General features: G+C 41.0%; 1 protein-coding gene across 1 annotated transcript in view; it reads right to left on the bottom strand.

Moving 5' to 3' along the window:
* Positions 1-11,702: 11,702 nt before the first annotated feature.
* LOC101076389 (growth arrest-specific protein 7-like) overlaps positions 11,703-12,847 on the bottom strand; it is a 45,817-nt gene continuing 44,672 nt past the window's right edge. The window contains exon 17 of the mRNA XM_029836054.1: positions 11,703-12,806. Within this exon, the coding sequence (XP_029691914.1) occupies positions 12,693-12,806 (114 nt within the window). The 3' untranslated portion in view covers positions 11,703-12,692. The remainder of the gene's footprint in view (positions 12,807-12,847) is intronic.

Raw genomic sequence — 12,847 nt, 5'->3', positions numbered from 1 at the left:
CATTCCGAGGTATAGGCATGAAGCGTAAAGGGCTTTGCCTTAGAGGCCACCTAGATTTGAACTGGCAACATTCTGCTTCACTGAGTTATCTAGTCCCTACTTACTGCCGTCCATCAGTACAGATTACAGATAGGATTTGGAGTAATCCTAATTAATGCATGGAGACATAGACAGGTAGGGATCACTAATGCTGCATAACCCAGAGAATGGATCCCTGTGTGGTTAATAATCTTTAATGACATCTGTAATGGCTTGCTTGAAATACCATTAGGTATACCATTACTTATACATCAATATATATCTTAAAATTTTAAATCAAAAGTAAAGCTTTATTTAAGTAAGTACCAATAACATACTTCCACAAATATCTAGATTGTGTGAAAGTCTTAAGTTAGTGTGTTAGACAGTACAGAAAATAGAAGGGGGTAAAATGGGTAAAACTCCAATGCATGATGCATTTATTCTGTTTCCTCATACGATCAATGAAAAGCAATGGGTTATGATTGGTTTAATCTATTGGACTCAAAACAGGAGCTCAAAACTTAAAAAAGTTGTACAGGTAGAATCAAAGCTAAGGCTTCCCGTTCAACTGTGGAATTTATTTACGGTACTTACCTATAGACTCATGAGTACAGTGAGAACAAAACTTATTTACTGTATTTTCACGACCATAAGGCGCACTGTATTAAAAGGCGCAGTCTCAGTTATAGGTGCTATTTCTGTATTTAAAACATACATAAGGCGCACCGTATTATTAGGCGCATGCTGAAACATACAGTAAAAAATGACAACGGAAGTAAAACAGTGAGTTTCGACACATTTATTGAACAAAATATTCATTCTTCATTCATTCACAAAACCATCAAAGTTTTCATCTTCTGTATCTGAATTAAACAGCTGCACTATTTCAATGTCCAACATCCCGAATTCCTCTTCTTAATCATCTGAATCGGACTCACCGACCGGTTCTGCTTCAGCGCTGATTTTGTGAAAGCTCTTACAATACATGAAGACGGTATCATAGCCCATGCGTCTACAATCCACCCGCATATGGTGGCATAACTTGCCCGCCACTGTCTCATAGTCTTTGTGAAGGAGTGTTCGCCTTCCGTCATCCAGCGCTCTGTCCGTTTCCGTGGCAGCCGAGAACCATGGTGAACGACGACTTCTCGTGCCCCGTTGTGCGTATCGCCACCTGCCGGTCCCTTTTTCTACCCCTTTGTGGGTCAAAGGGATGTTAAAATTCAGAGGGATCTCATCCATGTTGGTGATGTGGCTGGGCGCGGTTATCTTATAACGGCAGTAGGTGCGGAAGATGGCCACCCTCTCCTGGTAGTCCGCGGGCAGCCACTGCACAACAGTTGTCCTTGCGCGTATGGAGAGATGCCGCCTCCTCATAAAGCGAAAATACTAAGATTGCTCGATTGCCATTTTCAGCCGCATATTCGATGGCCTGCAGTTTAAAGTAAGCCTCATTCATACGCGTCTCGCTTGACCGGCGCCATTTTAGGGGATCCTTACGCGTAGGTGTGCCGCTAATCGATTGGCAGAGTGTTTACCGTAGTGCACCCACCAAAGGCGCACAGCAGATCTTGGAACTCAGTCCACACACAAGGCGCTCGATATTATAAGGCGCACCGTGGATTTTTGAGAAAATCTCAGTGTTTTAGGTGCGCCTTATAGTCGTGAAAATACGGTACATAGCAGACCAGCAATAGCAGATCTAAACAGATCTGACAGAGATAATAACTGTAACCAGAAATGCTCTTGATAACCTCTGCCAAACTAAGCACGGAGTGGACTATTCAAGAGAGGTAACAGAGAAACGACTAAAGCGATAGTGTTTTTTTCAATATTTTTCATTTTACACAACACTTTACACTGAGTAGCATCTCTAGTTACATATAGACGATGGTGAAACCTACAATAACACAATCCACTGACTATGACAGTACCCCACTCATCTGCTAGACAGCTCTTCCTAGTGGCATGTAGCACTTCCAGTTGTTCTGAGATTTTGCAGGTTATTGAATTTGTAGCATTTTTTTCCTTTCGCATTTGGTTTGTGGGTTTTACGTTTTTACTTTTGCTTAGTTTCTGTGATTGCAACATTTTTCTGTTGCAGCATTTTTCTGTTGCATTTGTTTATGTGTTTTTGCATTGTTTCTATGGTTGCAGCATGTTCATCATTTTGCAGTGCATTTGCCTGTCAGCCACTGTACAAAACACATCCACATGCCCGGAGAAAAAAGGCTCATACCTCCAGGTGAAAACATAAATTTATTGCCATAGCATTTATTGCCCAAAGCTATAGCTCTCCTTACTTTTTTCTCAAGTCACCTTCAGGCTCTGACATTTGTATTAAGACTTCCATTCGATTTCATATCTATTGGTTATACAATCAGTGGGCTGTTTACTAGTTCCATATGTGGAACCAGATTACACTCATCATCTTGTATGTTCTCCTTCACAGGGTCAGTAGACCCGATTACATGACCACACCAATCCAATTATGGAATGATTCTGGAATTATCAGATTAGTGATTAAGTAAACAGCATAATGTGATCTGTGGTTTGACATCATTTTCATTATCTGATTGCAAAAATATTGAATGGCTCTGTTTTGTTTTGAGAATGTTGTGTTTTGCAAACGTATTGTGAGGGTCTGCCCTCCTGGGCTACCACCTTATCGTGGTGGAGGGGTTAGCATGTCCCAATGATCCTCGGACCTCCGTTGTCTGGGGCTTTATGCCCCTGGTAGGGCCACCCATGGCAAACAGGTCCTAGGTGAGGGACCAGACAAAGCGTAGCCCAAGACCCCCTTATGATGAGTAAAAACATTGGTCCCAAGTTTCCCTTGCCTGGATGCAGGTCACCGGGGCCCCCTCCTGGAGCCAGGCCTGGGGGTGGGGCACATTGGCGAGCGCCTGGTGGCCAGACCTCTGCCCATAGAGTCCGGCCGGGCACAGCCCGAAGAGACAACATGGGACCCCCTTCCTGTGGGCTCACCACCTGCAGGAGGGGCCAAGAGGGTCGGGTGCATTGTGTGTTGGGTAGCGGCCGAAGATACCGGCAGGCCAAGCAGAGTGCAGCTACGGCTGTTGCCGTGGCAAAGACCCAGGCATGGGAAGAGTTCGGTGAGGCCATGGAGAACGACTTTCGGACGGCCTCGAAAAGGTTCTGGACCACCATCCGGCGTCTGAGGAAGGGGAAGCAGTGCACTGTCAACGCTGTGTATAGTGGTGATGGTGTGCTGCTGACCTCAACTCGGGATGTTGTGGATCAGTGGAAGGAATACTTCGAGGACCTCCTCAATCCCACCAACACGCCCTCCAGTGAGGAAGGAATGTATTAATTAACATCAACAGAAATGTATTAATTAACATCTAATTTTAGAACTGATATAATCTAGTTAATTAGACCAGTAATATTGTTTTCTGTACCATTTCGCAACATAAGTCAATGAGCGACAGGTGTCCAGCCAATAATCCGATACAGTTCACTTAAGCTACACAGCCAATCATAACATTGACAGTGTTTGCGTATGTGCCCTGCCTTTACTCACCGTGCAGGTTAGCTAGCTAACAACAGTGCAGCGGATCTAAGAGATGCAAATGCTAATCTCTTATCATGGCGAAACGAATGGGCAGAGACACATCCACTCATCAAGCCAAAGTAAAAAAGAAATGTGGTTCTTTTAAGATGGAATGGCTGTCGGAGTATGTGCAAGTAGAAGAACAAGCGGTGAAACTGAGTGAGATTTTTTCCCAGGCCAAAGCAGGACTCTTCCTATGGTTAAAGTAGGACTCTCACATATAACATAGTACACATCTCATGAACAACAAGTGATACTGGTGTGTGGCCACAGCGTACACATCTGATGTTGCTCACAGTGGTCCTCAGTGTGCTCAGGGAGCTTGTATGTCTGATCAGACACATGGAAAATTAGAGGGAACATTGGATCACACTCCTCAGCCTCCCTGGTAAGGTCTATTCAGGGGTACTGGAGAAGAGGGTCTGCCGGATAGTCGAACCTCGGATTCAGGAGGAGCAATGTGGTTTTTGTCCTTGGCATGGAACAGTGGACCAGCTCTACACCCTCAGCAGGGTCTTCGAGGGTGCATGGGAGTTTGTCCAACCAGTCCACATGTGTTTTGTGGACTTGGAGAAGGCATTCGACCGTGTCTTGTGGAGTGCCTTCTCCGGGTCAAGGAGGAGATCCTGCCCCAATTGGAGGAGTTTAAGTACCTCGGAGTCTTGTTCACGAGTGAGGGAAGAATGGAGCAGGAGATCCACAGGCAGACCGGTCCGTAGTGGTGAAGAGAGAGCTGAGCCAAAAGGCGAAGCTCTCGATTTACCGGTCGATCGTCGTTCCTACCCTCACCTATGGTCATGAGCTTTGGGTAATGACCAAAAGAACAAGATCACGGGTACAAGCCGCCGAAATGAGCTTCCTCCGTAGGGTGGCTGGGCTCTCCCTTAGAGATAGGGTGAGAAGCTCTGCCATCCGGGAGGAGCTCGGAGTAGAGCTGCTGCTCCTCCGCGTTGAGAGGAGCCAGATGAGGTGGCTTGGGCACCTAGTCAGGATGCCCCCTGGGCGCCTCCCTGGTGAGGTGTTCAGGGCATGTCCCTCCAGTAGGAGACCCCCGGGAAGACCCAGCACACGTTGGAGAGACTATGTCTCTCGACTGGTCTGGGAACGCCTGGGGATCCCCCCGGATGAGCTGGAAGAAGAAGCTGGGGAGAGGGAAGTCTGGGCTTCTCTTCTTAGGCTGCTGACCCCGCGACCCAACCCCGGATAAGCGGTAGAGGATGGATGGATGGATGGATGGATGGATGGATGGATGGATGGATGGATGATGGATGGTGTTTTTGCTCAGAATTGCTGCAACAACCTTTCACACACACCTAGATTTCTCTTGACTCCAATGTCTTTGTGCACTCATTAATCTGGTTTATTGCATTCTTTCACAACAGCAACATGTAGCCTGATTTGCAGGTTTATTGGCTCACACATATTGCCGTTTAAGAAAACTGACGGACTTTAAGCAGAAGACTGAAATGGACTAAAATGACAGGTTTTTTTGTTTGTTTGTTTTGTTTTTTCAATTATTCAATAGGTTTAATGGCATTTTGCTTGTTTTTCATGAATAGACAAAGACTTTTATTACTCAAGCTAACTCGTATCACTATAGTAATTGTGATTAATGAAGAATAACAGTCAAGCAAGTTTATATCTTTGGAAGAACGTAGGTCATGAGAGCTATCATTGAGTCAGATCAATGTCACCCGAAGATCACATAGTTAAAAAACCTTTATACCAAAAGATTCAGTAAAGACCAACTCAAAATTGTTGTGTTTGCATATTTGATGATAAAAAAAATGATTTCACTCTTTACTGGACTGTACAAATGGGAGTTTAAGTCTGTTCCTTTAAGAAAAGATTAAACGCTTGACCACATACAATACCACATAAACAGTGGACTTGACAGCCTCCCTCTGGTGGGTATATGTCACAAATCAAAAGATAGAAATAGCCTTGGTTCACCGATTATGGATAAAAGAAATATGGACAAATCACATAAATCAGCTTTTTTATAGGGTTTAAAGTCATTCTCAGGATGTTACGTTTCGGAAGACAACTGTGACGAGGGTTCCATAGTTTTTCTTGTAATTTGTTTAAGTCTGCAGGTGAAAACTAATATTTCTTACACAACCAAGAATGCAGAGAATGCTCAAACAAAACACACTGCAGTGTGCAACAATCAAAATGTCAAAAAATGCAGCAAAAGATGCAGAAAGAATAATTTTGCCTTATTTGGTAAGTACTGTGGATTCCTTTTAGCCTGCTGTTGTTTGTTAACGTCCGTCACTAATTTGGTTTACTGATGCTCAAAAATGGCTTTAATCTTTGTTTTTAGAGTAAACAGGAATGAAGTGGATGAATGACATCTGGATAGAAAATAAGACCCAGGAGAGAAGCAGAAATAAAACCACATTATATAAAAAAAGAGCTTATAATATTGTTAATTTCACATGTCAGCGATGAAATACAACCAATATGACATATGACACTATTGCACTATATAGACCCACCTGTCTACATAGGGTCTCAAAGTGCAGCGGGCTTCATCCTTCTGCACTGGAACTGTTTTGGAATAGTAACATTTCCAACCAAACTAGATAATCTGAGATCAGTCAAAAACTACAGGAAAGCTCATCAGTTTGGTATCAAAACAGCCATTTTTGCAATAAATCCAGTATATTAAAAGAAAAGCGCTTTTCAAATGAACTGTCGAGCATCTGTGTGTCAGCTATGGTTTTTGTGGAATTATCCAAGCTTCTCTGGATGATGTGAACATTTTGTTCTTGGCACTCTGTTCACTTTGATCTTGGAATAAACTGAAACCACAGCTTCTGTTTTCAGCAAAGGATAAACATAAAAAAAGAGCCTCCAAGCCAATTATTATTTATTTAGCAGACAGTTCCACTCTTTTATTTATGTCCACATGTGTACACTTACCTGAGCATCATAAAAAGCATGCTGAGCATTGAAACCTTTCAAATGAAATTTCACAATTTAAGGCTTCATGATGTTGATCCTGTATTGGTATTACAATATTAAAGTGGATTTTTTTGAAGTAAGGTTTTGCTTATTTTCAATGATGAATGTGGCTAATGCTAATTAGAAACAGCTGCAATTATGTTATTTATCAAGTTTTAATCAACTTAAAGCTTATGCATATACACAAATATTATATTTAAGCACCACTGCAAAGATAGAAACACCGTAAGCAGCCTGAATGACTATGGACCAATGGCACTGACCGCGGTGGTCATGAAGTGTTTTGAGAGGCTAGTTTGGCACCATCTCAAAGCCTTCCTCAGAGCTTTGACCAGCATCAGTTTGTCTACAGGGAAAATAGGTGAAGAGCTGATGCAATCTCCACCCTTGCTACTGCGAGCCATGGGGAGAAACTGTTATGTTCGGACACTTTTTGTTGATTTAAGTTTGGCATTCAATACCATCCTGCCTAACATTCAAATCAGGAAGCTCACAGACCTTGACTTCTCAACCCTCACCTGCAATTGGATTGGGAGCTTTCTAATGGACCGACAGCAGACAGTGAGGGTGGTGCCCCACACATCCTCCACACGAACACTCTGCATGGGCTTCCAGGGCTGTGTGCTGAGTCCCTTCCTGTTCACATTGTACACACAATTTCGCCCCCATATATGATTCCAACATTATCGTGAAATTCACCGATGATACTACATTGGTAGGTCTAATCTCCGACGGCGGTAAGACAGCCTACAGGGAGGAGGTACGGGGTAGGTTAATTTAGGTTCCTGGGTGTGCATGTAGCGGATGACCTCAGTTGGCACGTCAACACAGCTGCGGTGGTCAGCAAAGCGCAGTAGAGGCTGCACTTCTTAAGACTGCTAAACTAATGCCATCTGGGGGTCAGTCAGCATAGTACACTAGCTGCACTACCAAGGACAGAAAAGCCCTGCAGAGAGTCATAAAGACAGTGCAAAAGATCATTTACTGCCCCCTGCCTTCCTTGGATGACTTCTTTCGACAAGACAAAACAAAATATTATTTTCATTTTACTTTAAATGAACCTTAAAGGTGATCAGGTGACATTCATGTGACTGGATGGGGACTTGATGGTATCACCTGTATACCAATGTGGTGAAATTAAAGAAACAAGTTTCTGCAATTGACAAACACTGGGTTAAACTATGGTTAGGGTTTAACACAATGACGCCTTTTGCACTGGAACATGGAACTAATAAGTCTGAAGATAGTTTTGGCACAGCATTGTTAAAATGTCATCATCTGAAAACAGAAAAAAATATTCTACAGTATAGTGTCATAATACAGAATTCCGCTTCCGGATTATTCTACTTTGGAATAAAATGTCTGGATAGTTAAAATTATCTGTGAAACAATGATAGGCGGATCCAGATCATAATGTAAGTATGTGAAATTCTCATAAGGGCCATTGGCAGCTGATCAAACAGTAGCTTTTAAAGAAGGTTCTATCAGAAAACAGCCTTTCCTAGCTGATGAGTCACAGGTCAGCATCTTTATTTGAAAGAGGGTAGTGAAAGACTTCATTAGAAAAACAGGACATTTTTTTATTTGTTAGATTTGGTGAAAAGAACAAAACCATGTGACATCATGTTAACACAGAAACAATGGAAAAACAATTACATTGATGGGATAAATTCCTGGATAATAACGAGAAATTACTAAATGTTCATTATCAGGTTTTGTTGTGTGGCTCTGAATGCCTGTGATCAATACTGACATCAGTGCACTGGTTTCTAAATGCATCGCTGATGCAGAACAACCATGATATAAAACCTTGAGATAATCACTAGACAAGCACTGCTATCTGGTTAACATCCGTAGATATGAGCACACTGGAATAATTATAAAAAGTTTGGGTTGTGCATCATATACTGAAGCATAACAGTATATTTTTGAGCTGAAGTTCAACAATTGTTGGATTCTTCTTACAGCAGGACACCTAAGAAGTAAATAAAAATAGCATGAGACAAAAGGAAATTGTAAGATAATCAAGCCATTGCTGGGAAACAGCTGTTCTGTTCCAGATGGGGAAATTTACTTTATTAGAGACAATTGTAATTTTGTTCTATTGAGCTACAATTTCATATCTAAACTAAACCAAAAGGAATAATTTAGAGATTTTTGATTATTCCAGTTATGGTTCTTTATGAAACCAAATCATTTCTGCATAATGTGTAAAATGTGGACTTTGTAATTAAGAAACCAGAAAACTCTAAAAGAATAAAATATGGTTCTTCAGACCTTTGTTATTCCCAGAATCTACTTGTTTGATCGTTTTTGTGTGTTTGTTCCAACAACAATACTCAAACAGGAAGGAGCAGATTTATGTTAATTATTTAAACATTTTTCAAAAGATCTTGGCTTTAATTCTGTGTTGGCTCACCAGGGAAGGTCTCTTTTGGCTCTTCTTAAAATACTCCACTAAACGTCAAATAATTCTTTATAAGTACATGAAAAGATTACTGTAAGTTGGTTCTTTGCTCATTTCCTTTTCTGAATCATCTGCTGAAAATATTTTTTCCAATTTGGGATTCAGATATACTGTTATTTGTAACTGTATATCAGTAAAGACATGAGGCAAACACGGTGAGCCAGATGAGAAAATGGATATTAAATAACGAACCAATATTACCAGGATTACATGTGTTAAATGGGGCAGCATGAGGAGCTGAGGGCCTTATTTATGAGCCATCATTGAAAGTCATACAAAACATACCGCAGTTATTTCCATAAGTAGATAAATCAAGATTACTATTTTATCACAATTTTCATGAAGTAATGACTCAATGGCACCCTCTTTTGGGAAGTCTAAGCCAAGACTACTAAGGCACAAAGGAGGGATTGATTAGGCTTCCAAATATTGCTGTTAGGTTTTCACATGCACTCTTTATTAAATTGGAAATATAGCTCAATCAAGTATAATTTACAGAATACCACAAACTTTGAGTAATTTTTTTCAGGAAAAATTATGGGATATATACCACAGTAGACCAGTTGTTTGCCAAACGTTATCAAAGTGTCAATATCATTATCAAGTGTCATTTATTATTAAAGTGTTTTTGTCAGTTTTGTCACAGTAGGAAACATGTTTGTACAGTTCAATTCTTTCTGTGTTAGGGTTAGGGTTAGGGTTAGGGTGTGCACAATAAATGCCAGAGATAGAATAGACACATAATTAATTTAATCAGATCTTTCCTTCAGTTCAGTTTTGCATACAGGTGATAACATCAACAAGGAGAAGTCACTTCCTGCCTCAGTCACATGATGTTTACTATTTGTTGCTTAAGGACTTAATAAGTTAAGGTCGACCATAATGTTAGATAAGGTCAAGGTTATGCAACATTATTGTAGCCACATGTTCCTAAGGATTAATCATTAACCATTCATACATTAACTATTAATCTATAATTAATTTTATAATACCTTTTCAACTATATAAAAATGTGACAAAACCAAAAATTAAGTCACTTAAAATATCAATATCTCTTCCAGACACCACAAGGTAAACATCTGACCATTACAATTTGAACTACCGGTACTATATAATAGTTTAAAAACTATATAAATGTTTCAAATGAATGTCAGGTCCCTGTTGATCAAAATTAATCTTTTCAAAACTGAACAATACAGCTCAGATTTGCTGTAAATGATATGATGCAACATAGATAAAATTGATACTAAACACATAGGTTGAAGAAAAATGCAAGAAATTTTGGTTGCCTTTTTAAGTTGAGATAGCATTAGAGGCTGAATCTAACTGGCTTGTATTTACCACTCAGTGGTGGGCCATCAGGGTCTGCAAGGCCTTCTCTGCTGGCCTAAAAATATCTCAATCACAGACTGATGTTAATTATATTTTGTCCATGAATACGTATTAAATAATTCCAAATGGTCTGTCCGCTTCCTTTCATTGCTATTCCCCTGGTTGCGCTGCTTCCAGACGTGTATTTTCATATTTAAGCATTTAACCAATCACATTTCAGCCACTATTTCTTGCCAGGGTCAAAGAAATCTGCCTGGAGGCCTTCACAATCAGTTCTGCGGGCCCTGTAGCACAAAATAAATGTCGATCAAACTGTTGCTTCAACCAATCAGATTTTGAGTTGGCCTTCACCAAGGCCTTCTAGCAGGCGTACGGAAACGTCAGCGTATTCACACGCTTTGATTGGATAGTCTGTGCGCTGTGCTGAGGGATTTAAAGCACGTCTGGATGATTTTGAGTTTTGTTTTTTGCTTCACACATTTAATGGCATTTTTGAGTACTCAGATGTGCTCTTTTCAATACTACAGGACAAAAAACTGGATGTACAGTTTTGTGTGGCAAGGGTGAAGGAGTTTTGTGACACCGTTGAGCGAGAGAGGAGCCGATACGAGGAAATCTACGAGGCTACTGAACGCACCGCGGGCGCTCCGAGCGCACGAAGAGGTCCAGCGCAAGATCCTCGCGCGCACTACAGCCAACTCCACGGCAGGATTCTGGACAATATTATTTGCCAGACACAGACCAGATTTCAAGACCACGAAAAACTGATATTTGTCACCCTCCTCGACCCCCAGAAGTTTCGTGAATACCAGAAAAAATTCCCGCATGCAGCCTTTTCCAGCTTAGCACAGAGCCATGGAACACTTTTCGATCTGCCTCGGCTAAGAACAGAACTGACTGTAATGTATGCCATGGATGATTTTGCAGGAAAATCTCCCACTGATCTCCTTGACTTCCTTCAGCAGAAAAATCTGAATGTGAGCATGAGGCAGCTATATACATTTGTGTGTTTGGCGGTGACCATCCCCGTGTCTACTGCTTCTGTTAAACGGACATTCTCAGCCCTGAAGCGAATGAAAACCTATGCCAGAAATACGACAGGGCAGGCTCGACTTTCAGCATTAGCTTCGATGGCGATAGAAAAGGACTTCTTGATGGAACTGAAACGCACGGATAATCTGCACAACAACAAGTAATTGAAATCTTCTTGAGGAAAGAAAGGAGGATGGATTTTGTGTACAAATAATCAGGATTTTTGGTGAGTAAAATGTTGCTATATTCCTAAATAATATTGCAATTTTATCAGGTTATTTTTTATGCTTTTTTATGTGTGTCACAGCTGCAGTAGAAGTTTTATAGCCATAAAATAGTTATTGAGGGTTGGACTGATTCAGACGGAGCACTACTGAAGGCCTAGGTGTGAAATGCACGGCCCGCCACTGTTACCAGTATATATTCTACTCCCTCTGTTCTTCAGTTTTTAGTTATTGTCACATCAAGCTCCATCCAATAGTTGCCACCAAATATATTTATTAATATCTATCCTAATTAGAAATAAAATAACTAATGAAAATTTCAATTACCGGTATACAGCTTTTGCCATACAGAATCTACATATAGGTCTAGCTCAATTTAAAAAAACAACTTTTGTTTAATCTCTTGAAACAAAATTGGTAACCACTTTGATAAATGCTAAATTTGCTCCATATATTGGCTTTTAATAAAAGTCAGTGAATGTTTGAATAATAACCTGTTTAGATAATTAATTGTATCCAGCAGAGGAAAAGTGGTGTAAGTAGTAAGTTGTCATTGCAGTCTTTTACTCAAATGTAAAGTGTATATTTATAAAAAATAAACAGTAGCTAGGGGTGTGGCCTAACGGAGAACAAAAACACAATGCAAAATCCTGAAGGGATAGAAATAGTAGTCTGATATTGTTTCTGGTACAGTAATAAAACACTCTAAGGTCAGAATGCATCTTGCTGAGCAGCATCTGTTTAGTCATGTGCCCTCACAGGGTGACCTCACGGAGCAAAAACAAAACTGCAGTGTAACATTGCTGCACAACATGAAGCTATCCAACATTTACAGGTGCTAAATGTTCTCTTGTAGCCTCCTGATCATTTGCAATTCCCAAAAGCGCCTCAGTGTGATGTCAGGCCGCACAAACTGAAACCTGGCATCATCATTCATAGCTCAGGTTAACTCCCCAGAGACAGTCACCTTCAACCTGAGCAGGAATTGGCTGGCCAATCCTGTCAGGAGTCACAGGAAGATCAAGCAGATTCCAGATTGGAGCAAGTGCTTGGTGCTCCTGAAATGCCGAGCTCAGATTTCCATGTCCACTGGTCTGATTTCTCCTGTTTTATTATCTCTCACCCACAGCTCTCTGTCTTTGGCTGGGTCCACACACTGCAGCAGCTGGTCCACTGGCTCCACCGTCTGAGGAAAACAAACAAGTTCTCATATCCTCATTTTGATAA

This window comes from Takifugu rubripes, chromosome 1 (assembly GCF_901000725.2).
Source record: "Takifugu rubripes chromosome 1, fTakRub1.2, whole genome shotgun sequence".
NCBI lineage: Eukaryota > Metazoa > Chordata > Actinopteri > Tetraodontiformes > Tetraodontidae > Takifugu > Takifugu rubripes.
The sequence above is the reverse complement of the archived record's forward strand: the minus strand, read 5'-3'. Positions and strand labels throughout refer to the sequence as shown.